We start from the raw sequence: 26,391 nt of genomic DNA, 5'->3' as shown, positions 1-26,391 counted from the left end.
TCCAATTATATATAAACCACATTGTTTAAAAATATTTTTGACTGGACTGAATGCTGCCTCCAAATTGGAACAGGCTGAGGAAAGTTTGGGAAAGAAATTACGGTCAAGTTTTTGCATTCTTAACTTTAAATGGGAACAGAAGCACATTGACTGACCAAAAGCTTTAATTTTATAGCTCATGTAGCTAATAGAAAACATTATTTACTAAAAATGCTGTCAGATTGATTTTGTCATGCTTTGGAGGTTCCTCTGGAGCTCTGTAGGTTGTTGAAGCCTCAACAACCGTTCCATCTGATGCTTCTAGGGCAACCTCAGCAGCACTTAAAGCTGGATGTGAATAAGTTTAGCATCCTCTGGTGTGAATGAAAAAGGTAACCCACCATCATCACTGGGAGAGGAAGGCCAAGCTGGCAGACACTTCAGAATAGCCATGGGTTGTTGTGAAACCAATTTCAAGTGACTGAAAACAAAATTTGAGGAATTAAATGTTTTCCTTGTACAAAATGCTAGGAAAAGGCTGCAAAGTTTGATTAAGTAGCAAGGTGGTTAGCTGAGTTGAAGGGGATCTTGCCAGAAAAAAAAAAAACAACCAACCAAACAAATCTGGTCATTGCTTCTGTACCTGTCCTGAATCCATTTACTTCCATGGACAAAATTGGCTGTCCAGTTTCTTTGACCACTTGGAAATTATCCTTCTTTTTACACAGTGTTGTCAGGGTTTATGAATTGAGGAGAGTGATAGTATGTGGCAGGCAGTAAGGTCATAGAGATGAAGATACTGATGTAACTGAACATGAGGAAACTTTTAGCTTAATGCTTTGCACCCTATCTTTGCCTTCCAGGGGACTCAAGCTTTGCTGTCCTCTGTGCACCACGTGGCATCTTTGTCTGCGTGTTACACGAGTCTTAGGACTGGGAGATGGAAGTTAATCTCCTTCCAGTGTTCAACCATTAAACATGATATATGTGTTGGGGTGTCACTTCTTATCTCTCATGCTGAGGTCAGAAAACATCTCCTATGAAGAAAGGCTTGAGAGGGTTGAGGTTGTTCAGCCTGGAGAAGAAAAGGCTCTGGGGAGACCTTATTGCAGCCTTTCAATGTATAAATGGTGCTTATAAAAAAGATGGAGACTTTTTATCAAGACCTGTAGTGGCAGGACAAGGGACAGTGGTTTTAAGTTGAAAGAGGGTAGGTTTAGATTGGACAGTGAGAGTGGTGAGACTGAACAGGTTGCCTGAGAAGTTGTATATGTGACATCACTGGAAGTATTCAAGGTCAGGTTGGACAGGGCTTTGAGCAAACTGATCTAGCGAAAGGTCTCTTCCTATGACAGGGAGGTTGGCCTAAATGATCCTGAAAGGTCCTTTCCAACCCAAGCCATTCAACGATCCTGAAATCGCCCTCTCTGGAAAATCATTACAACAATGTGCCAAAGTGCCTTGTAGTGTTGAGAAATTATAGATAACTGTGGATGTTAGAAGTTTGACATTGTAAAGTCATACACAGGAAAGTTTCACCTGTAACAAGATCTCGACTGCGTGCTGTGGTTTTGACTGTTTAATTTGTATAATGCAGATATTTGATGATTTTTTTTCCATTACTTATTTTCTCTAAAGCTATGATTAGAGACTTTTTATGCACTACTTGCTCCTTCTTTTGTGGACTTGGAAGAATCCATAATCTTGGAAGATTTCCAAACAGGTGTGTTTGAAAAATCCTGCTTCTCTATCTCAAATCAGTATGTTCTAGGCTACCAGATATTTGTCTTTTTTCTGCTATTAGTTTGTTAAGTTTTTCATCTTCTGTTAACTAGAAACAGAAACTTAAATAATCACTTTTTTAATTTTTTTTTTTCATTTATGAGTAAGTGAGAAGCTCAGGAGCTTTTAGGTGGGTTTGTAACCATGTTTGAAATGTCCTGTATAAAGTTATTAATTCCATGTGGTACTTCATGGACAGTCAAAGCCAGAGATTTTCTGGCACAGCAAAGTACAGTCTGAACTTAACAGTTTTTCCATACAACTGCAGCAGTCATTTTCTGCTAGTGAGGCTCCCGACTATAGAAAATTTCCCTGAGCAATTAGGCAGAAAACAATCATGCTGGAGAGCTGAGGTGGATTTCTGCTCTATGAACTTCATGGACAGCAAGATGAATGCCTTTGAGAAAAGAAGATTCCATAGGAGTAGAGGCCATTTACAGTAACTGACAAAAATCAGAAGAGGCAAGGACTGTTGGGATAGGTTAAGGTCCAGCTGGTACAGCATGTTAGATTTATGGTTTTTTTCAAGGTAAGACATTTGTGACTATAAACCTTGTTTTGTTTAGCCAGTTTCTTTGGATAGATTGTCCCACGTAAGTACAGGTCGGGCAGTGGCACATACAGACTCCTCTGGAAGACATTTGCCTTAAATATCTGGGGGCTCCAGAAGGCTGTCTCTCGAGCCCTTGGTCTGAGACCATTGAACTCTACTGGTAATATGAGACAAGAGCCTGTTCGTTAATGATTACAACTAGATTTTTCTGAGGGAATCTAATTGCAGAAATAAGTGTGGAGACACAGTTGTTTTTCTTATTTAATGTCCTGTTAATGCTGCTGTGAAAGGTCAATATCCTTGGAAGCTCCGTGGCCATGGAGATGAATGTCCTATCCTCCTCAGAGTACGGCACGTACTCAAACAGGGTCTGATTTTTGGATGTGTAAGCTCTAGACAAAGTAATGGATACTGTTTTCTGCAAATACTTTCTGTCAGGTGCAGTGTGTTCTCTAAGAGAAATCGTGTTCTTTCCAATCAGGACACCATGGAATTGTCAGGGCAGCAAATGCTATAGCTTTCAAACATCAGACATGGTCCATGATTCTGCCCACGTTGCCTCTGTTAAGCCAATTTTAGAAAACAGTGTATTTATAACTGTCTTTAACCTTTTAATGGAGTTGAGAGAAAATGCTTAATAGAGGTCAGACCATTGTAAGTTTCAATTACCACTTGTTTTTTTTACACAATTTACTTAATGTTCCCCTGCAACTATCCTGTTACATTTTTTTCTGAATGGTCTGACCTACTCACAATGGTGTCAGTAGCTGATCTCACTGGCTTCTGTAGCTAAAAGCTCATGGCAACATGAACAGAAGTGTGGTCTGAACTGGAGTTGCACTTGTTTTTGAATAATGTCATATGAAAAATAGCAGCATAACTTTTATTTCTTCACATACAGACTATTCCTACTTGTTTGAGTACAAAGAACTTAAAAATAAAAAAATAATGAGAGCGAATGAAGCTAAAGTAATGATTCAACTAAGGAAAAGAAGAAATGTAGCACTTCAATGGAAGTTTATTTGCAGTAGTATTTCATATTTTTTCCCTTAGCTGCATGCAGTAAGATAGCTTTAGTCAATAAAGCATCTTATTACCTGCAAGATCCCTAAGTGCAGTGTAGAGATTAATCTGCTTTGATATTACTGGCAAGAGCACTTCTGTACCAAAGTGTAATGCAGTAAGTAGGGAAGCAAGGAACAATTCCAGTGTGATCGAAATTGCCTGCCCAGACTCATAGGATAGCTCGATGGCCTTGGCAGTTATAAAATGTTGATTTACAAAACCCTAAAATTTGAACCTGACACTTCAGACATTATATCTGCCCTTCCTCATCACTGATAGAAAACACACTTACCTGTATTTATCTGTGCTATGGGAAAAAAAGGAGGAGGAATAAAGTAGTTTGTTAGAAATACCAGGCATTTACCCTCTCTTCTGTGCACGCATGATGTGCTTTTAAGGAGCAACAGGGAATTATGGCATAGGAGACCTCTCTCTCTCTTCCTCTGGGACAGAAAACCTTCCTTAGGAGAACAGGCCAGTTGGGATCAATGAGCATTTGTTTGAGGAAGGCGAGGCAATGTAGTTTTAGACTTGTATTATCTCCTATTAAATATTAAACTTTACTTCTTTGAAGTAAAACTAACAGTAACAACATAATTGTTTGTTTCGGTAGCTGACTGACTGTGTGCCACTGAAATATGCTGTACCTTTCACATAGCTCTCCAGTTGTCTATTTGTGCTGTTCCAAAGAGCCACTGTTTATCTAAGTCTTTATTACTGCAGTTTTTTATTATTGCTGAGATTTGAAATGAAGAGCTGTGGACACTTGCTAATAGAAACCCATTGTTTTTTATTCAGTTGCTGTTCTGAACCGTATTTCCTGTGAAGGGGTTGAAATATTATGGAAATGATGACTAAAAGCATTTCTTTCAAGATACATTACGCTTCGTTTTTAGCCATGGGTTTAAAAATAAATTGTCTACTGAGGAAAAAATGTTGGGCATATTCCAGTTCCACAATAAAAAGTGGGGGTGGGGTCAGACACTTTGTGATTGAGCTGAAAAGGAAAAAGCGCAGAGGGACTGGGTAAAGGCATTTCATGGAGAGCCAAAGGAGAAGTCCAACTGCATGTCTTGCATAAGGGAAAAACTTAAAAGACTTTCTCAGTATTTCTGAAAGTCAGTGCAACTCTTTCTGTATAATCAGAAAATGACATTTGATAGATGAAAGTGGCAAGAATTCCACCATCAGTTTATTTCTATTTACCTTCTTTTTTTTTTTTTTTTAAGTCCTAGCTATTTTGTGTACTGAGGTCATGATACAGAGAATGGAGTTAGTCTGAGGGTAGAAAGCCTCTGGCTTTAATCCTAGACCTTCATAGTTTGTATGATTTTAAACAGGCGTGAACACACAGACCCCTCTGGCTTGTGCAGCATTTGCTTGAATATCAGTGGTAAGAGACTGGTAACAAGTGATGTGGGTGTGGGTCAGTGGCACAGGTCAGCTATCAGACTGCTTAATGTCTCCAAAATAAAGTTGTTCTGAATTTCCTTCCGTGTCGTCAAGCATCTAAATCCTGTTTTCAGAAGTGATATGACCTTCTAGGAAACCCAATGGTACTTGAATAAAGAAGCTCCTAATTAATTTTTGAAAAAAAAATGGGTTTCTAATAGTTTCAGTGACACAGCTGAGACAATATTTAAATAAATGAAGGTAAGGCATGAAATGTTTTTGGAAACAATAGGAACAGGACAATAAACAGTCTTGAAAGGATGGATGATAGAAAAATAGACGTGCCACATGCAGAGCACATGGTATAGCTGACTTCAATAGCACTAGACATTGCTCTTTTCAAGGCTGTAATTTTTTTCTGTCTGCAACTTGGGCTTTTCTTACTTTCAGTAAAAATGCAGAGGCAGTGGATAGGATGAAACTGAGGTACATATAAAGGTGCTACTTACACGAAGCAAGCTTTGCATGGTGTTTCAGACTTTCTGCACACCAAAATAAATCACCATGAAGCGATGCAAGAAGACACAAGGCACCTTTCAGAAGTGGCTCGTGCTGGGCTGGGCTGCAGGTGCTGGTGACTGCATCTTGGGACATGGGTGCCCCACTTCATATCTCTGCCTTGCCTGGCTTGCATCACTTGAATTGGCCAGAGCAGCACCTTGTGCGGGGAAGCAGCTTTGATCAAAGCCTGACTCACAGTGATCTGAGGTGAAAAAAAGTAGATTGAATGCATCTGGTCATCAAATAGGGTCTAGCCTCTGATCTGTCCCCCCCGAGGTCAGTGCTCTGACCAGGGGTGTATTAGGGGTCCTGCCTGTTCCTCCTGGCCTGCAAGCCTGCCTGGGCTTCTCTGACAAAGTGTCATTGAAATTCATGCGCTTCTATGAAATAAATTGATACTGTTGGAGAAGTTGCCAGCAGAAAAATCCCTCCTTGTTCTTCAAGGGAGACAGTGAAAGGAGGCTACTGAGTGGTATTTATTAGGTCTTATAAACCTGTCATACAGTAATTTATGCTTTCCTCTGTGTAGGCTACAGCTTTCCTGCTGTAAGGATTGTGAGAAAGCATAGAGCGGTCCCAGACCGAAAGAAAAACAGAGTGGCTGTGAAATCCTGTTCTCATACAAATGCTGAGAAAGATTACTTGAAAAATGTGTAGGAAGAAAAACAACAGTGGGTATTACAGATAAGAAGAAAACTCTAATTCTTAAGAGGCAATAAGCTTTGCCACATGTTTGGGGAACTTCAAAAAATATCCCTGAAAAAAATATTTGGACATATTTTTTTCTAGAACAGTGAAGCTTGCAAAGTTGTCTACATGACCGTCATCATGTTCCCTTTCTACTGACAGACCTGTGAGATTGTACAGGTAAAAAGAAAGCACTTCAAATTCTTCTTTAGTGTTTCTGTTTCCCTTTTCCTTTTTCCTCATTGTCTTTCTTCTGTTTTTTCCTTCTTATTTCTGTTGGTAATATATATCCATAAGGTTCAGATTCTTATTTTTGTCTCATAATTGGGGTTTCTGCCCCTTTTCCGCTTTCCCTTGAATTTACAAGTAAGATTAAGCTTGGTTGTTTAATCAGTAGCCTTCTAAGGTTTATTAAGATCTAGTCTGCACTAGAACCTGAACCTGAGTTCATGTCACTGCTTGGCCATGTGGTCAATACGTATTAAAACTGCCATACTGTACTGCACCCAAAAGAGCACTGCTCCTCAGTACTTCAGCTGCTTTTTGGGGTTTGTTCATGGCTGAGGTTGAATGTTTTTTTCTTCCGTCTTCTGGAATCCTGGAGATGTTACAATGCAATATTGTTCCTGGCACAGAGCGATGAATGTGATCCTTACTGTGGGAAAATTCCTCTGACAGCCGTGCTGTTTCAGAGGTTTGTTGTTGATGCTCTCTTCAGTCACAGGATGTGGCTCAGGCAGCCGTAACTGCACAGAGAGGGACGGATGATGCCATATTATTCTGTTAACCTCCTCCCATCTCCTGCCATTCTTCCCATGTGCTAACACTTCAGTCTGTCCTGATTCTCTTTTCTATGCAGTGTGTTTTGATTGCCAGGTCTCTGGCTTTTCAGCAGAGCCTGGTCCTTGAGGCACAGCTCTCCACTGTAGGCTCATAAAGATTTTAGATAAAATGATGCTGCAACTGCAAGTCCCTCCCTATAGCAGTGAAAGCCTTGGCTGACCTGGGAAATGTCAGTGGTCCGTGCAATGACAGTGCTACACAAAATCCAGTGATATTTAGCTTGAGTTCTTCACTATTTGCTGGAAAGGACTCTGTATTGCACTGCCATGATGGCTTTAGAGAGTGTCTAGCATAGTGCTTTCATTAGTCTGTTATTTCTGAGACATTTATTTGCTCTCCTTTTTGTTCTGTGAAGGTGGGTTTTGATAAGAACAACTTGTGGATAGTTTGTTTTATCTCCTTGCCAAAGCAAAATCACGGAATTGGAAAAACTGGAATATTCAGGTCCGCATTGGGACAGAGGACGTGGGCTCCAGGGCGTGTGAGGAGGCTTATGATGTGAGCAATTTTTTGAGGGGAGGGAAACCAAGACACTTTCTGTGGCTTACAACTATTATTTATTAATGTACGGAAATATTTTTGTTATGCACTCTTAAGTCTAGCTTAGTCTAATCATTAGCATTATTGGGGTCTTAATTTGGCAGAAGTTATTGTTTTTTTGTTAAAGTTTTCACTATAAAATATTCCTCACAGGGACGTGTTTATGCTTCAGTAGCTCTATATTAGGAGAAGGCATTATGATGTGCTTTTGGACCCAGGCTTCCTACTTCTTAAAACTTGCTGACTTCATTGAATGTCTTTTTACCACAAATGTAGTGACAGGCAGAATACTTTATGTACGTGAATAGACTTGTATAAATTACAAAAGCCTGAAAAATATTCAGCTATTAAGGCTGAGTTTCAGTTTGAGGTTCATTCCAAAGGCCCATGCAAAGAATCTTGATATTTTGATTTTAGAAAAATTCAGACCAAAAAAAAAAGTTATATGTATATCTGCTTTAAATGATGTTATTTAAATATATTGTGCACATTGTTGTCCCTTTATTTTCATCCAAGGGACCTCTGGCTGGGATGGAAGGGTTTGATCAGAAGATTGCGAAGAATGGTGGAGGTGATGCAGCCTTTGAGGTGGTCTGGATATGTGGATTTTACCCCAGTGGGTTATTGGGAAGAGGATGGATGAATAATAGAATCATAGAATCATAGAATAACCAGGTTGGAAGAGACCCACCGGATCATCGAGTCCAACCATGAGACCTGGGCTTGGCCGTGGCTGGGTAGGTGGAGCAAGTAGCCACCTTGCTATATTGATATCATCTAGCTTTGGTTTTGGCTTGAGTAAATGTCCATGGGCATTACCGTCTTGCTCCGCTTCAGCCATTCTCTAAGGGTGATTTACCACTTTGCTATGACTTTTTGCAAGGGGGTTGTCCACTCTATCCATCACCTGGCCCTATGGGTTTTTATTTGATCTGGTTTTCCTTTGTGTTTACTGTTGGAGACATAGTAGTCCTTGTCTGTTATCAACTAATGAAGCGCTCTGTTTTAATTAGGCAATATTAATAACAACAGAAAAAAAGAACAATTAAAAAGACAGATTTTAAAGAAAATAAATGTTTTACCTGCAGATTCCTAACCAGGTAATTACCGCTTTAGAAGGTTCCTGCCCTGGAGATATCTCCTGTCTCTGTAGCTCAGTGCATGTAAATCTACTGTGCTTTGTGGCAGAGCTGATCTATGACTGTGGCTATTGCAAGTACAGTATTCCAGTTCCCAATTGGCTTGCACAGTGAGCAAGCAGCATGTGTCTGTCCACTGCCTGCGTCAGTACAGGCCCTTACCAGAAGACACGTAGGGCATTTTTCAACAAGTGTTTAATTCTTTTACGTTACTTCAGAGCAAATGAAAAGTTATTGGCTTTTCTTTAAGTGACTGTTATGTAACGAACTGCCTTTGATTGATGTTAGTTCAAACTAGTAAATGGTAATGAAAAGTTGGTGAGGAAATACAAATTCACTATCTGTTGCTTACATTTGCATCTGTAGTGCAGGGATGAAGTTGAACCTAATGAAAAGGTTTTTTTTCTTTTCTTTTAGACTATATTCCATAAAAATAATTGCTCTAGTAAGAAGCAGTTATTGTATATAATGTAAGCAATGTTCCAGAAAACACTTAACTCTTTCTGCACAGACACGAGAAAGATATTTGGAATAAGGAGCATGTTGAGCACATGATTAAGACATAGTGGGACTTTCCACTGAGGTCTTTTCCCTGGCACCTGATGCTGGATGCCAGGGGAGACTATGTTCATAGCTGGACATTTGATATCACATATCCATTTCTTGTGAAAGTACTTAACCCTTTGCTTCTCCCTACCTGTAATGTGTTGTACCAATTTCCATCAAACGCACAGTTAGCAACAAGATAAGTACTGATGTCTGGAAGTTTGTTTTTAAAAGCTTATAAAGAAATGCAATATTTGAGGTTGGGGAAGGTGCCATACTTGACTGGGTTCATCCAGTGCACAGTTTCTAGTGATGTTTGGTGCAAGCTAAAAAAAGGCACAGTAGTCTGTGTCATTTCTTTCAGAATATATTTTCTGGAGAATTTTCATGAAAAAAAGATTAAACTACTTGTACAAGATATACTTCTCATGCTGTTTCACTGAAGTTTAAAGGACCTGTGAGCCTCTGACCTCGGGATGCCAGCAGGGGTCCTGCGGAGCAGCTGCAATGGTGCAGAGCCAGCCTTAACCAACCAAGCGTGGGAGACAAGTCACTCCTTGAGCTTGAGGTTGCGTTTTGGCCAACCACCAAACATCTTCTGCAAAGGATAAGTGGTGTCAAACAGTACTTGTCTGTAGTGTAAACGGGGGCACAGGCTGAAGTGGCTAAATAACATTGACTGACAACAAATATTGCTAAGCAGAGCCTGTAGCCATCTGAAGGCTGATGGGTGTTATGAAGCATCAATGAGGGATGCTCAGAGGCAATCTGCCTACCGTGCAGACTGAGCAGAGGCTCAATACTATGCATGTATTCTTCTACAAGGTGAAGCTCTTAGTCTGGTTTGAAAACTGATTAGGTGGTATTTAACAAACAAATCGGGTATGTCAAAAGGGCCACAAACCCTTTGACTTGAAGAAAGGAATTCATCTCCATGCTTAAACTTGTTCAGAGGAGGAATGTCTCAGATTGCAAGGGAGACTGGCTCTTCACTGAAGTGATGTCTGCTGACTTTATCCACCTTGCCTACTGCAAACACGGTGCTCAGCATGACCTTCCTACCTGGGCTGATGAAATTGATAAACTTTGTGTGCCATCTACTGTCGGACACAAGCCCAATTAATCTTTCATGACATTGGAGCTAGAGAAGTGGCATAGTGCTTCCAGGTATCCAGATATATTAAATCAGTGGTGTAATGGAGATTTATGCAGCTGCAGGGGAGAATAGAGGTGTGTATCTCAGATAAACACCCACCCTTTTGGTGACTTGAATGTACTGAAGCCTGTGAGCTGTTCAGGGGGAACTTGCACATATAGCAGAGGTCACAGTTCAAGCTAGGGTTGGAGTGCAGGGATCCCTTCATTGAAGAATGGGGCCATGACTCCAGCATATCCTCTCCTTTTACTAAAACTCCCAGACACATAGGAGACACTTCTACACATTTGTAGGTGTTTGCATCTGAGCTGCTTAAGCCTGACTCTGTATGTGCTCTATCTGAGTCAGTGAAGAAAAACAGGCACTGCTAGAGTTGGCAACTGTTGAATTGACAACAAAAATACGTGGAAAATCAGTGCGTTCTAATCATGCTGGCCAGGACTTCCCTGGAATGGGTGTTGTGGAAGAATGGAGCTGCAACCTCCATGTCTCCATCCTTTCCTCATACTACTGGAATACAGCAGCTCTGTGGGTATTGCCTCCCGCCTCTCTAGGGGAGAGACTGGGGAGAGCAAGAGTACAAACATCCTGGCAGTGTGATTTGCTCAGGAGGAGGCCCACAATTCTTATCAAGTTTCTGAGAAACCTGAATAGTGTTAACATCTGGTCATTTGATTGTCATTAAGTTGCCATAACGCTTATTACCACACCCATCTGGAGTCAAGGTTCTATGGTGACCATTGCTAGACAGAAGGCCTGGACAATAGTTACTGAGGTTTCTTTGTGTTCTTGCAGCATGGTAGTTTGCTGTGAAAGGAACCGTGTAAACCAGTAAGTACTGTGATGCTTCTAGTAACAGTCTGCTGTGCTGATGAGTTACTGATGTGCTGATGAAGATGAGTTCCCATGTGAAGTTGGACTTCGGAATATCTGCAGTTTTCCTTTGTGACTTGTTCCTGGCAGGAAGGATGTTGGTGCATTTGAATCTGCCATGAGGAGGGCAGGTGCCATCAACCTTTCCAACCTTATTTTCTTCTACACACATAGGTAAGCTTTCTGTTACCGTGGCTAAATGCCTGAAGTTTTCTTTAGTGCTTTGTCTAAGAAAGCCTTTCCAAGGTGTCTGTCAAGTTTAAGAGTCTACTTCTCCTCAAAGGTAGTGGAACTACCCTTAAGTGCTTTGGCAGGGACTTCCTCTTCACCGTACATTTGTTCCTCAGGCTGGACCTTATCTGGATAAGCCTTTTTAATTTGGAGAACATTGTATTTTCAAGAGAGGTTTTACTCTTCCGGTGTTGGGTGTGCAGCAAATGAGACTGCTGTGTCCAAGCTTGCTGCAGTCTGAGCCTTATTGAAGGATGTCTGTACTGGCAGCAGTGTGCCCCAAAGGGATTCCCAACACTGATCAACTTGCAGGTTCAGGAGAGTCTCTTGCTTGGATTGCTTTTTCAATTCTTAGAAGTTCTTCATTCTCAAGAAAAGCTATGTTAATCAAGTTATCCAAACACTTACTAATTTCTGTGGTTAAGAATTTTTTTATTCTGAGAGAGAAACTTTATGTCTCCAGTCTGCTGAGCATTGAGGCTGGTTGAAATTCATGGAAAGAGGGCATGGGACACCACCAAAATGCCTCACCTTTGGAAAACTGAAAGCCTTAAATGGGTACAGTTTTGTCCAGTGAAAGTAGTGAAACAGTTTCCAGTGAACTTGGTTTTCCCTCTGACTCCACAAGTGTATTAAATTTATGGCTGCAATATCAGCTCATCTGCTGTTATGCACACAAGTGTCCACACAGGTCGCTCTTGATTGAAGTTTTTTTTGATATTACAGATTTTTTTATGTCTGGTAGGGAGCATGCTCAACACAGAATTATCTCAGCCAGTCAAGACCTTTGTAAGTTATCTCTTCCCTATCTAATTCCTTGCTGTCACACAGCATGTGAGATAACCTTGTTTCTTCTGTCCTTTTGCCAAAGTTGGGTTGAAATGGCTGACCAGTTCCAGAGTTCCTCAGCAGGGACACATTGAACATGTTCATGTGAACAGCTAAATTCCTCAGATACTTTTTTACATTGTTTTGTTGGTATTCTCTCCTAGGCTTAGAAGTCTTTCTTAATTTTTCCCGTATGTACAATGAAATCATCGCTATTTATAATGTTAGATTTAATGTTCTTACTGTGTTTGCTCAGACTGAGCAGTGATTTAAATTTCATCTTTCTCTCTCAACAATCAAACTTACTCCTTGCCACGAAGTTTTGGCACTAGATGAGACATTATTAATGCAGATTGTAATGCAATGTTGGCAATGTTTACTTCTGTTCTAAATCTCTCTGACTTATTTTTTATGCATATAAATTGGATATTTGTGGTTTTTTTCTGTGACACACATGTTCTGATGCCAGCTTGCATGCAGTTTATTATGACTCAGCCTTAATCCTAATCTGTGGTCCCTCAAAGTTGTATAAAAAATGATGATGGTTTGTTTATAATCAGGTTTTTAATTTGTTATCCACCTCTGTTCACTTTGACATTTGAGGCTTCCATGTGTGCCTTAGTTGCAGTCCTGTGGCATAGATCCTCGGAAATGACCTTGATATTAGGATGCAAACAACCCAAACCAAAATATTTCAGCTATTTCACACAGTGTAGAAAATACACACTTTTTTATTTCTTCTAATATTTTATTATTTTAAAAATACATTTAAATAGGTGGTTATTTAAACATATTTAACCATAATGCTAATCGGTTGCTTCCTTAGTTTTTAAGTTTTCCTTGGATCCTATCAAAAGGGTAGTGTGTTCTGCTGTTACATTTTTCAGATACAGTAGTGGCCCCATTTCATCACAGTTACATGAGTTTGGGATAAAACTGCTCTGGGAATTTAATGAAGCCATTACACGTGCTCTGTTGAGTCATGGGGCTTGATGTTATTGAAAAGATAATGCATCTAATTTGGAACTGCACATAGTGAATAGATTATCACACTGTGTTGGTGGCTTAGATATTTGTGAATAGACAGTTTTGTGTTTAAAATGAAACCAACCAAACTGAAAACTAAACCAACAAAACCAAAATTAAAAAGAGGTGCCTCATCATCCTAATCTTTTGACAGTATTATAGAGAAGGTGAGCTATACTTGGCAACTTCTAAAAGAATATTGCATCATTTTCTAGTCTCACACTGAATACTGGAAGGAAAGTGCCTGTTGAAAATGGGGCATTCGTTCTGTATCCTCTGTTATAGGGAATGGGAACACCTTTCTGTTCTGTTGCTCCCAGTTACTAGACCCCCAGGTATTCGTAGAGTCTACAGGCTACTACAAGGGGAGAAGCAGATACTGTGTTGCTTAGGATCATAAGACTCTGTCAGTTACAGAAGTTCCTGGTTCCTATGAGAAGACAGGAACCCAAGATCTGGGGTTACTTTGAGATCTGGAAGCTAGTGAGGAGCTAACACCCAACAGTCTGAAGAGAGCTAGACACCTGCCTGGGATTGACAATCTCAGCCTTTCTCTAGATTTAAGTGCTTAAAAAGAGCCAATCCTGTCTCGTTTTCTTTATTCTATGCAATGTTCTTTACATAAAGCCTTCTCTGTGTAATGCTGTACCATTTCATAACTATTGGAGCTTCATGTCTATTAGATGTGTCTCAGAAGGGTGGTTTGGGAGGGGCAGAACACATAGAACTTCCTCTGTTAATTGCTGAGCATATCCTCAGAACTGCTTCTCACTTGCCACAGTGAATGGCTTGCAGTGATCCTCTACAGACCAGTGCTGAAGCAAAGATCTTTGTTAAAATTGAAGTTGAATGGCATTGCTGTAATGTAACGATTGGCTGTTATGGTTCATTGTATCTCTTTTTAAAAAGCAGTCTGTCTTTTGAACTTCATCTCTTACATAAGGACCAACACAGACATACAAAGATTTTTTGGTGGCAAAATTAAGTACTTGTTCTTCAGTTTTGCTTGCCACTTGTATATGTGTGTGCATGTATATGTTTACTGAAGGAACTTGGCTGCTCCAGGCATTAATTGGCTGAAAATGCTGCAGGAAAATATTTTTTAATTGAAATAGGGTTGAATAAATGTAATATATAGGCTACACTGAAATATTTAAAAAATCAGCACAAGAGCAAATGATAACAAAAAGACAAAAACATTCCTGCTGTCCATAAATCAGTCTGGTATAAAATCCTGTTTCTATATTGAACCGGACAAAGACCTTGACTTTTTTTCTGCCAGCAGACTGCTTCCATTCTGTGCCCATGCAGTAAGTGAACAGCGAGCTGTAAAGAGGGAATGCATGTAGAAAACCTCGAACAAAGAGTGATAAGAGCTGGCTATGAGGAGAACACTTAGTACTTCCAGACAGCTCAGATGTTCAGGGATATTTTCAGCTATATATTTCCAGTTATCAAGTCTCCTGACCTCCGTGTCTTGGCTGCCTGGTATGGTCCTGATACTGCCTTATACTCTTCTTGCTTCCCAGCCTCCCGGCCTCTGTGCTCCCTCTTCCAACAGTCAGCCCTCCAAAGGTGCTGTTCCTGAGTCAGAAGCATCATTTAATGAGGGAGGTGGGAGCCTGTTTGGGAGAATACCCCCCTGGTGGGTAATGGTTCACAGCTCTGTGTTGGGGACCTTGTAGCATCAGCACAGGCTATTCATTTTTGTTGTTTGGGAGTCAGTGTGATCCTATGAGATAAGAAGCTAAGTTGTTATATGATCCTGTGAGATAAGAAGCTAAGTTATACCATCATGGTAGATTCACCCTGGTGTCATCGTGATGTCAACTTTTTTTCACCAGAAACATTTGTTAAAATCCATGAAGGGTCAGTGAGCAAGACCAGAGAAAGTATAAAGCCAAGTGTAGCTCAGTGATACGTGCTTCTATTTGGCTTCATTTTTCTCTGGATTAAACCCACTTTTTTCTTGGTGTCATCTCAGTTAATAATTGGTGTGGCAGCTGTTGGCAGAGCCAACAAAAACCGCAGAAGCTCCCTCCTAACAACCAGCAAGACACGTAGTCACCCATGCTGTCACTGGGGGTCTTGCTGAGTGTTTAGGAGGGAGCTAATGCTCCTAGAAGCAAACCAAATTCCTTTGGGGAGGTCAGGTAGGGGTGTGGTTGGATAGTGTGGATTAACTACGAAGCCACTCAGAAGTTTCTAGTAGCATCCTAGAGGCATTAACACTTTAAATGCCTTAAAAAACTTTCAGTGCCCTTTTAGAACAGGGAACTTGGAAAGTAAAGGTTAACTAACGTAATAAAAATCCTTACCCATCTTCAAGGGCAATGAAGATTATCCTCTGCTTTCCCTGTGGAGGGGACCTGTTTCCTTTCTTCAGGTGGAGACAGGTGAGACCTCCCCTGTCCAGGGGAGCTGCTCAGGGCTATTGGACAAAAGGACCTCACAGATGGGATGGTTTTGTTTCCTATTCCCAGAGTTTCTCCCGTGGAAAAGGAGATTAAGCTCAAGATGAAGTGTTTCTTAAGTGACAAGAGAGAATGACAACTGGATCAGCATAAGGCATGTGTAAAAATCTGTCTCTGTTGGTAGCTCATGGTTTCTTGCTTGCACTGTTTTTCTTCAGAGAAATCAGTCAAAAGCAGAACTTTACATCTGTATGAAAATTCAATATTTCATTATCCAGCTTCTTTACTAAAACTAAAACTATGCTTTAGGCTTTAGACACATATGTACTTCTAAACTAAAGTAAAATACATGTATTCTTTTTCTGTGGTGATGAATCGAGGAATAAAGAATATCTGCTCAAGATTGGCAGTGGTTGAGGAGCACATCCCTTCCTCTGAAAAATGTGAATGTATAGCAGAGAGCTTTGAATAGGAAATATATTTGCTACTTTAAATATTTCATCCTGGCTTGTGGAGAACTGAATGGAAATTACATTGTAAATGAATCTAATGCTTGAACAATGTCTTGTGCTCACTGCAAGCAAATCACAGCAACGCCAATGCCTACAGGAGAATTAATTTGACCTTATCTGTGCACTAATTTACACAATCTTCACCACTGTGAAATAGAGAGAAACTTTCTCATAGGAAGAGATTAATATGTTGACCCTTCTTTGCAGAATAAACCAAAAGCAAAACTCAGGGTAGGAAACAGCAATTCCTATTACTGCTAGCCAGTTAGCCTAACTATAAGATTGTGGTCGTACAAGAGCAATAGGTCAGAAGCAGATATTAACATTTTCTCTGAGCTGTTTTAGAAAGTATTTTAGGTTGACTTGAAAAAATTTCAGAGAAAGTCTTTCAGTGGCCTGTCAAGGGTCACCTTCCCCACAAGGCAAAGCGCTGACCTGGCAAGCCTAATGCTAATAAAATAGATTATTATGAAATCCTTCCATAGATACTGCATGGCTTGTTTAGACTTTTTGACTGCGTATGTGCGTCACTGTAGTGAAGACTTGGCAGAGGGCCTGGGCTCCGTGACACCTTCAAGGATGTTGTTGGAAAGCCCTGCGGTTTTGCATCTTCCTTGGAAACCACAGTGTGGGACACTGCAATCTGGTCATTACAGCAAAACTTATTCTTTAGGCATTGCGCATGAACACTAGTTTTTTTGTTCCAGAGGTTTGTGTTTAAAGAATCTAGGAGACTTACCAGCACATAATACATTTCTTTAGTGAACTTGCCTTGGTTGCTGGAAAGCCAAGCCAGCACGCTTGCTTTGCTTCCCATGTCACAGCTTCTCGTCAAGCTGTTACATCTGAAGGAGATGTTACTGGCTCTAAATAGTCAAAATAACTAGTTCAGTTCTGGGAACAGCGAAACTGCAGTCCTTTTCAGAGAGTTTGTGTCACTGCCATTATTATGGTCAAAACCAATTTGGACATGTCTTGCTGGTACTGAGCATTCATGCACATGACTGCAAATATTCATTACAATTGAACACTCCATGCCATTAATTCAGGTGCTTAAGTACAGACTGGAGGACATCTGGTTAGTCAATGCCAAAGGGCTGATTTGTGTCAACATGCACTTGTATCCTGCCTGCCAATAGAGAGAATAAAAGTTGCCTGTCATGAGATGTCCCACCCCAGGGTATGGCCCCTCTCATGGGGTTCTTCCAGAGATTAAATATAGTTAAATGCTTCCAAAAGCCTGCTGGTCCTAAGTATTCTCACAGCGTGTGCAGAACACAAAGAGACTGTTCAATGTGTGGGCTGGAAAGCAGGGAAACAGTGGAAGTGTGTTTTGCACCAACAGAGGATGCCAGGAGAGGAGCTGAGTGTGCTCATCCTCTGCACCAGGATGGGGAGGACAAGGGGAGGCTCCATACAGCCTCTTGGTCTCTCTCCTTCCTCACAGCACCTGTGGGCCAGGGTTGTTGAGGGTCCACAGGGACACTGGTAGACACGTACATTGTATGATCTTGATGCTCTGTTCCGCCTCCCTGAGGGTAGAGGGGTTGGCCTGGCAGTGGGTGGCTGTGGCTCGACCCAGACATTGCTTTCTAGGGCAACAGTGGCTCCAGACAACACCTGCTTGGTTTGGGAATGATTTAAGCACACTGAGATCCCTGGTGGCAGGTTCTGCCCAGTCGTCAGTGTTACTTGTTTTTCTAGCATGTTCTTTGAACAGCAGAAACTCCCTTGGCACAGGATCATTTAGGAACAGCTAATCCTCAAAAGGTCAGAAATGAGGGGTGGTTCTTTTTTCCTTAAATGCTGACTTCATGGACTTGCATCTATCTCCTTTCTCCTCATCCAGCAGCACCTTTCAGTCTTTGCCATCCTTGGAGCTGCATATATTTGTTCAGTGAGACTTATGAAAAATATTCTCAGGTTTGCTCCCTCCAGAGAGCCATTCCTATGGATGGCCCCAGTGTCCGGTCGCTTCCAACCATCAGCCTACTGCTTGGCTGCTCTTGCCAGCACAAGCCAGGCAAATTCCTTTTGTCTGCAGGCAGGTCAGAAGGAGTCAGCTTAGGGCTTTGTTTCTACCTTTTAAGATTTTAAATCACCGAGCATCAGAAAAAAAAACCAACTCGACCTCAGTGCACTCAAAAATGCACTCGCAGAGGCTAAGAAACACTACATCTACATGGTTTAGAAGAATAAAGAAGGAAAATATTTCTTTGGTTGCTAGGATGCCTTTTTATCAGTGAGATCAGTATGGTTTGGGTTTTTGGTTTGTTTTTTTTTATTTAGATGTGTGACATTTCTTATGGTTAGAGCATTGCTACAGTGTATTCTGACAAAACATTAAGTACATGAGACAGTTGTCTAGCACTTTGATGTGAAAATTAGGACTGAAGTGCAGACTAACCCAGGATTTTAATTTTGCTTTGAAGGAGAAATAATGAAGAGAGTTTGTGATAGAAATTAATGGTTATTGTTTAATGAAAATACCATAAATGGCATTTACCAGGACATTTATCCCCAGAATTTATTCTGTTTGCACAGAAACACTTTGCATCTTGTGCAGCTGAGGAAAGGAGCGTGAATTCAAGGGAGATATTTTCCTGGTGGCGTTACAGCCCCGCGTGGAGGTTTGGTCATGACGGAGGGGAATATGTGTCTGGTTCTTTGTCTTCTGCTTTTTGTGACAAAGGAATTCCCATTTGAATCGCTCTGCTCGGTTCGAGCCCCCTCCGAGCCTCTGGGTTAGCAGCAGTCAGTCTTTGCAGTGTCCTGACGTCATCCAGTGTATGCATAAGCTCTGCTATTGTCTTACCAGAGCAGGGGCTGGGGATTGCAGTGTCTGGTGCCTGCTACCTATTTATGCCTCCCGGTGCCACGGGAGGGACGCTGGCCTGCCCTTGCCTCTTGGATTTAAAACAGAAGCTCCCACATTTTGCTTCCTGAAGAAGAACCTTTGCTGCGGGCGCAAGGGAAAACTATCTGCGGTGTGGAGCAGAGGAGGCGAGAGGAGAATCTGGCAGCTTGGATAGCCTGGACTGCATTGTCTGGCTTCATGACCCCTGCTGTGTAGCAGTCATCCCTACTCTCATACGCTCCCTCTCCCTTCCACTGTTTTTTCTTCTTTCCTTTTTAAAATAGCGGCATCTGGGACCAGCCATGTTTGGCACTGAATCTTCATGTAAGTAAATGCATCCCACTTAATTCCTTTTTGTGTTGAGAATACAGCTTGTTTTATCCTCGTGCTTATATTCCCTTTGCTTGCTGGCTAAAAGCTGCGGTCCTCGCCTGTTTGGGAAGGGATGAAAGAATCCAGGAGGGGAAGCATCTACCTTCCAACTATGGGTGCATCCTCCGATGGAGGGCTGTCAGCGCTGCTGAATGCAGGCCACTAAAAGATGAGGAGAAAAAGGAGTTTTGCTTGAATATATTAATTGATAAGATCGCATCTGTCAGTGATGGGGAGTCGCAACCACTCTGATGAACACGCTACTCGGATGTGTTTTGGGACTGGGAATGCTGCAGCGTTAGATGGGTGAGAGCTGGGGGAGAGTCATTTAATCAGCAGGAAAAGCCTGTCTATCTCATTTGCTTCATTTTGTTTCTGGGAAAAAAAGAGGCTTGAGTGCCATCCCTCCTATAACTGGAGAATCTAAAATTAAATTAGGTGGAATTCTAAATATGAGGTGAAAAATGCAAAATAATAGGATTATTTCTTTGTTTCTTCCTAACCTTTGTGCTGGAAAATCTTAACCGAGGCAGTCTGCTGTATAATAGCAGGGCAGATGCATGTCATAGAAAGCAAGCCAGTTTTGCTTCAACGGGAATGTTACCTACCTGGCAGATCTGGCTGTAGAGAAAGGCTAGGGGTTTTATGTATAAATAATGCTGCTAGTGATGGTGCAGCTGTATGGTGACCAGTCTGATCCAGTGATTATCGAGTGACTGAAAAATAGAAAACAGTCGGTTTACACTGTGTTTTGTGGACAAGCAGAACTCTATGTTGCAAATGTGTCTCATTTGAATATAAAGTGGTGGATTTTTTAGAGTGTTGTAACATCCAGCCTGGTGTAATGTCTCCGTGCCGTTACACTGGGACCTGTTCTGTGGCTCAGATCTTCTGGAGAAGTGGTAAGAGCATGGAAATAGCTCATAATCAGGTTCTCCTGGCTGTCAAACCCCAGTGCTCCCGAAGGGTTAATCGGTCCTGTTGCCTGGCTCTGGCAGCTCCCCTCCCCCTCCTCTGCCACAACACCTGGTCAAGGTCAGGCAGCATAAAAACAAAATTTGCCTTTATATTTCTTTTGTTTGGGAACCTGCCTTTCATGCATGGTTGTAAACAAGTTTGCAGCTCTGGGTCATCTCAGCCTGAGCAGAGATGGCAAATGTCACTGCATCTGTTTATCCGCTGCCAGATCTGTGAGCCCCAGCCTGTGTCTGTGGGGTTTGACCCTGCAAGATGCATAAGAACGTGCTTTGAGATAAAACCAGTGGTGTACCTGCCTTCTTGCTGAAAGGACATACTCAGAAAGTCAAATTATTCAGCCTTGCTCATTTTTGTGGTCCTCGCTTGTTTTATGAGGTGCATTGATAAACAGCTTGCTTGTCACATCAGGCTTTTGGCTAAAGTCACTGGGTTGTACCACCAGCAGCTGTGGCTGCCTTTGTTTCCATGGTTCCCACAGTTTAGAGAAGGGTGATGGGAGCTTCCATAACAGCCACTACCTGTTTCCCAGAAGGGTCTAGCAGTATTATTTGCTTTTTAAAAAGGGGGTTAAACACAACATGGCTAGTTGCCATTGAGCCAAACAGAGGCTGCGGCCAGTCCCTGCCTGCACTGTACAGTCAGATGAAGATGAAGGCAGCATTGATGGCCTCGCCTTTGTTCAGACCCCCATCCCTGCTCCTCTGCTCGGGCCTGGACCTCGTATGGAGGGGCCACCTGGGACACCGGAGCTCCTCTTCAGATGGGACGGGCTCTCCTGTTGCCTGCTGCTGACACATGGGAGAAGAGTGGGGTTTCTGGCGATGCCCCCTGCACTCCTGCCTGCACAGGGCAACCCTTGTGTTACGACCCCGCTGCTGGAGGAACTGCGGGTTTCCTTTAGAGATAGAAAATTGTGTCAAAATTAATTTAATCAAAACGCAGCTAGGGATTTTTGGTCTTTTCCTCTTTTCCTGTCTTCGTATTTCCAAGCTGTCAAATGACAATAGCGCAACTAATTGTTAATTCTGGCTAGCTACAGCATAAATAAAATAAAACAAATTAATAAAACTCAGCATCATCTGGTCCTTGAAAACACAATAGAAGTAATTTCTGCTGCTATCCAAAAAGCATGGAATGAGCAGATTACTGTTTGTTTTTTTTTTTAAACCTGCTGTTTACACTTGGTATTTAGGCTTCTATTTCTCTTTCTGCATTTATAAAACCAAGAAAAATGGTCAGAAGCACATCCTGGTTTAGAACCTTTATTCTGTCACTCAGTATCAAAATATTTTAAATGTCAAATCAGGAGTCATTCGGCAGTCCTGTTTTTTTCTTTTTGCTTTTAACAGCAGTCAGGAGGGCAGTAAAAGATAGTCCAAGGGCCATCATAGAAACACAGGCATCTGCTTATCGCCTTCTGGATGCAGGGAAAGACAAACAGCAGGCGACACTGGCTTGTAAAGGGGGATAAGGCAGCAGGCAATGCACAACCAGCTGCTTACGCTCTGGCACGTGATGAGTGAAGAAGGATGCAAAGCAAAAACCCCCATGGGAAGGGTTGCACTGTGGAAGGGTAGCTGCTGTACTGTTGTGCTTAGTATTTTCCATCAGTCATGTGCCCTCTTTTAATTTCCATGGGAAACGTATGTGCTGGAGACCCTTCATCTTCAGTGTTTTTGTGCTGATCCACTTGCAGCTGTGCTGCCAGAGTGGTGCTGGGGGGCTGTGTGCAGGGGGGGAAGACTCTCCATCCCACACCGCCTCTCCAGCTGACCTCACAGATGTATCTGCTTGTCTTAATTGTTTCACATTCTGTGGGGGGTAAATAAAATTTGGTTTGATAAAGTATTAGGTTTAAAAAGCAGTCTTTTTGAAGGTGAAATGCTTTTGCAGCACTGCACCAAAGTGGGGAAGCTGTGGGGCTCTGAACGAGTGATAAGCTGGTCCCTGCACAAAGATCACTCTTGGATCAGGGAGGAGAGATAACCTTAAGCCCAGGGGAAATAACTGGCAAACTATCCCGCTTCTGACTCGTGATACTCCCAGTTGCAAGCCTACAAGAGAGACAACACAGGCACAAATTAAACAGGAATGTGAGAGCAGCCACAGTCAGTGCAGCTCAGCAATGCTGGGGGCATCAGGGTGACGTGGCTTTACCAAATCTCTTGGTGTAATGAAAAGAAATTGGGGCAGGGTGTAGTTTAAAGCCTGTCAAGTGAGCAAAGAAGCTCTCAGAGAGCCATTTCATGTGTCACTGAGAATGTGCACCATGTGTGCTTCGGCTACCCTAGACAGAGTAACTCAGTAGGAAGCTGCAGGGAGGGAACAGCACACACACGTGTATGCCACTCACCCCTGTGCTGTTGAAAGGACCCAGATGCGTGCTGTGAACGTCTGAGGTGATGTTCTCAGTACTGCTATGTTAGTTCATGCCAGAGTATTTAAACCTAGCGGCAACACCAAACTGTTAGGGTTACATGGAAGGTTCTCTGGGAGGTGCTTTTCCAGCCTGGACTGTTGAGGGAGATGTTCATGGTGGTCTTTGTCTGGTACATCAGCAGTTGTATTCTGGAACATCAGCTGAGAGACTCTGGACCAAAGGAGAGTTGACCACAGGGCAGGAGAAATGCAAAACCAAGGGGTAAATGGAACTTTCCACTGTCCTGGGGCTAATGCTGGAAGGCTGTTCTCCACAGGGAGGCTGGAGGAATGCTATGGAGAAGGGGAAACCCTGCCTACTGAAGTGTGCCAGGGAGAACTGCCGTGCTTGTCCCAGACTCACTGCACTGTCTTCTGCTCTGTCTGTTCAGAAAGTACTTTTGTTCCTGAGTCCTTTTTTTCCCAAGCTCTCTTCTAGCCAGAATGCAATAAATGGGAAAGACCGCATGGAGATAATTGATTTTATGGCATCAGGAAAGTAGTCTTACAAACCCCTGCAAAACAGCAGCTGGCAGCAATGGACAAACAAGAGACTATGGCATCAGATATTAAGAGCGATTTCTACTACCTTACAAGACACAATCTCTATGAAGTGGTTGCCAAGTGCTACCGTGAAGCTGAAGTCCTCGTGCTGTGTTTCATCAGAGAGGGAGGTGCCCAGGACGCAGCTCCACAGTGGCGTGAGATGATCTGATCAGCATAGTGCTGCCATCCTGGGCTGGTGTGCCTGCCTCCTCCTTCCCCCTGCACTCATCCCTACCTGTGGGAGAGCCAGCCAAAACCTGACCACTTCTGCAGGTAGTCAGTTTTGAACATGTTGGGTCCACAGGCTGGTTCATAGGGTGATTGGATGAGCAGCAGCACAAGGGAGGGTGAGACATGGCCATTTAAACTCTGGTGGGATCATAGAATTATGGAATAGTTAGGGTTAGAAGGGACCTTAAAGATCATCTAGTTCCAATCCCCCTGCCATGGGGAGGGGCATCCCACTAGATCAGGTTACCCAAGGCCCCATCCAACCTGGCCTTGAACACCTCCAGGGATGGGGCAGCCTTTGTGAGAGCGGGCTCAACTGCACCAGCAGATGACCAATATGCTCCTTTCTTGAGCATGAATAGCCCACTGCCAGCATGAATGTCCATGACCAGTAATAACAGTAAGTACACAGTAGTAGTAAGTAATCAGATAACAGCTACAGTTTCACAATGATATTATGCTGGTTTCTCAGGCAGCTCTACATTGAAGAGATGTTACAGGAATGTACCAGAAGCTGTAACTTTAAACCAATGTATTTGGCTGCTGAGATTCCCACTGTTCCCCATAGAGTAAGGATTGTTGAACAAATTGCAGAAGCAGGTCAAAGAGAGGCTTGGCTACAGCAACGTCAAATGCTAGAGTAAGCCTGGATTATGAAAGGGACTGAGATTGCAGGGGTGGTAATGAACTTGACAAATTCAGCAGTGAAATTTCAAGATATGTGAAGGGAGAATACAGTCCCACCCTCTACTTTAAAGTAGATTTTGTGGATTTACTGTGTGTTATTGTTATTTTTAAATAAATCCATTCTTTAAAAATATAAACATGAGATAAGAGAGAGTTCTGCAGTTTCTGTGAATTGCTGTGGCTGTATTACTGTGTTAGATGCCTGAAGTGCTGTCTCCAAGGGCTTGGCTAGATGGGTGCTCAGGAGGTGGAGTCTTGAAGCTCAGCTCTTCTCTCAAGTAGCAACAATGGCAGTTTGAATTTGCTACCTTGGGCTGTTTACAAGCAGGCAGCTGTTTGGAAACTTTAAGTGCATCTTGCCCTTTTTCCTCCCTGAAGAAAACATGAACAGACACATCTTGCAGGCCAGGTTTGACTCATGCATTTGACAGTCTTAGATGATTTGACTCTTGCAGCCCTGGATCACCTTTCCTATCTCGTTGGTTTAGAGGTTGCAAGGATCTGATGTAAAGTTACTAAGTACAGTTGTAGTCTTCAGTGCAGTTGTGTTCACACATGAGCTCTGAAATAGGGAAGGAATCTCAAGATGCAGGCAGTGAATAGGGTTGCCTTTTATTCAGAATGTCACATTAGCTGGTCCTTGACATCGCTAAATGCATGAGCTAAATTAGTGGAGAGACCTGTGATTGGTCAAAGGTGACAAAACGTCATTCAGGTTTAAGACAAAAATCATAGGATACTTTAGGTTGAAGGGACCAGACCCTCCTTCAAAGCAGGACCGACCTCCAAGTTAGAGACAGTGCAAGATCTCAATCCATCTACATGTGTGCAAAACGGTGTAAGATCAAAACAGGCTTCAACTTTGACCAGTTTAATTTAGTAAACCAGAAATAGGGATAAATCTTTATGCCAAATGATGACTGAAAGATTATTTGGACTGTGTGACCCAGATAGGAACTACATGTAGCAAGGACTGTGTCATTATATTTGAGCTGGGGTAGAAACAGTAGAGTTGCATGAAATTTGGGGTAATGAATTGGTATGCCCAGCAAAACACTTATCTAAGTTGTCTGCTTTCATCTTAGCTAGAATAACCTGCTTGATTCCTGCAGCACCAGGAAAAGGTCTGTGAAATGCTACGAAAACAGCATGTGGGATTCAGGGAGATAGAGTATCCCAGGACTCAAAATTAATGGACATCTTTTCTGTTTGGTGAAAATACTGATGTAACATCACCGTTTAGACCTTGTCATATGAAGGTCTCTATGTGTAATAAGAGGTAACAGAGTCTTAGAAATGCCATTGTGTTCCCCACTGTAAAGGATAAGATGCTGAAGCTCTAGTAAAGGGAAATAAGCTGTGCAACTACAGAGAAAAACACTTCCTACCCAGAATCCAGTGTAGCTCAGAGGAAAATTGCTTGGCTTTGCTGTATTTGATCAAGGTGAAGCTTATGCTGAGAGATAAACTTAAGATGCTCAGAAACTGTGAATGCAAGTGAGCCCATATTATACCTAGGCCAAGAAATGTGCCACTGCTTCCCAGCTTTAGGTAGAAAGTTTTTAGGACTTCCTAGGGCTCTCTATGGATTTCATTTGGAAATGGCATCTTGAGGTATATCAGGTGTTTTGATCAGTACATGGGGAGTAGAAGGGAAATTCTTTTGAGACTACAAGACAGCGATACAAAAATAAAGTCTGATATGCTTGATCTCTTTGAGGAATCCAGTGGCTGGGAAGATCTTTCCTCTGTGCAGTGAAATGAAGGATGCTGAGGTGACCCTCAAAGCATGCTAGATAGTGTTTCAGCCTAAAGCAGGAGCCTAAGGTGAAAACGGTACAAAGTTGGTGAGCTTTTCAGAGAAAGTATATAGCTGTAGCTATAGCTTTTCTAAAAGGTTTGACCGAACAGGGGTGAGGAATGAGAGAGTGGTGGGAATGAGCTCTGGAAGCATGTGCCTTGTTCTCAAAAGGTCTGTAGCCTAAGAAGCTATGAGGAGGTTTTGAAGATGCCAGTGGAAAGGTTACCCATCCCCCTTGGCTTCTGATGTTTAACATGCCACTGATTAGCCCAGGGATTTTTCAGTTTACAATGACATAATGATTTCATGTATGTCATCACTCCTGCAGATGCCAATTTATATTTTACTGGTAGGAATGAGTCTTGGAAAGCTAT

The 26,391-nt window shown here is 42.1% G+C and overlaps 1 protein-coding gene across 5 annotated transcripts in view; it reads left to right on the top strand.

The window, feature by feature from the left end:
- ST7 (suppression of tumorigenicity 7) overlaps positions 1 to 26,391 on the top strand; it is a 147,300-nt gene that overhangs the window by 19,553 nt on the left and 101,356 nt on the right. The window contains exon 1 of one of the 5 annotated variants that reach the window (XM_069850884.1): positions 18,928 to 19,308. The exons of the other annotated variants lie outside the window; for them this stretch is intronic. Within the exon in view, the coding sequence (XP_069706985.1) occupies positions 19,287 to 19,308 (22 nt within the window). The 5' untranslated portion in view covers positions 18,928 to 19,286. Of the gene's footprint in view, positions 1 to 18,927; positions 19,309 to 26,391 lie in introns of those variants that run through there. 5 annotated transcript variants of the gene reach the window in all.

Source organism: Phaenicophaeus curvirostris, chromosome 1 (genome assembly GCF_032191515.1).
Source record: "Phaenicophaeus curvirostris isolate KB17595 chromosome 1, BPBGC_Pcur_1.0, whole genome shotgun sequence".
Taxonomy (NCBI): Eukaryota; Metazoa; Chordata; class Aves; order Cuculiformes; family Cuculidae; genus Phaenicophaeus; species Phaenicophaeus curvirostris.
This window is presented reverse-complemented; position numbering and strand designations above follow the sequence as displayed.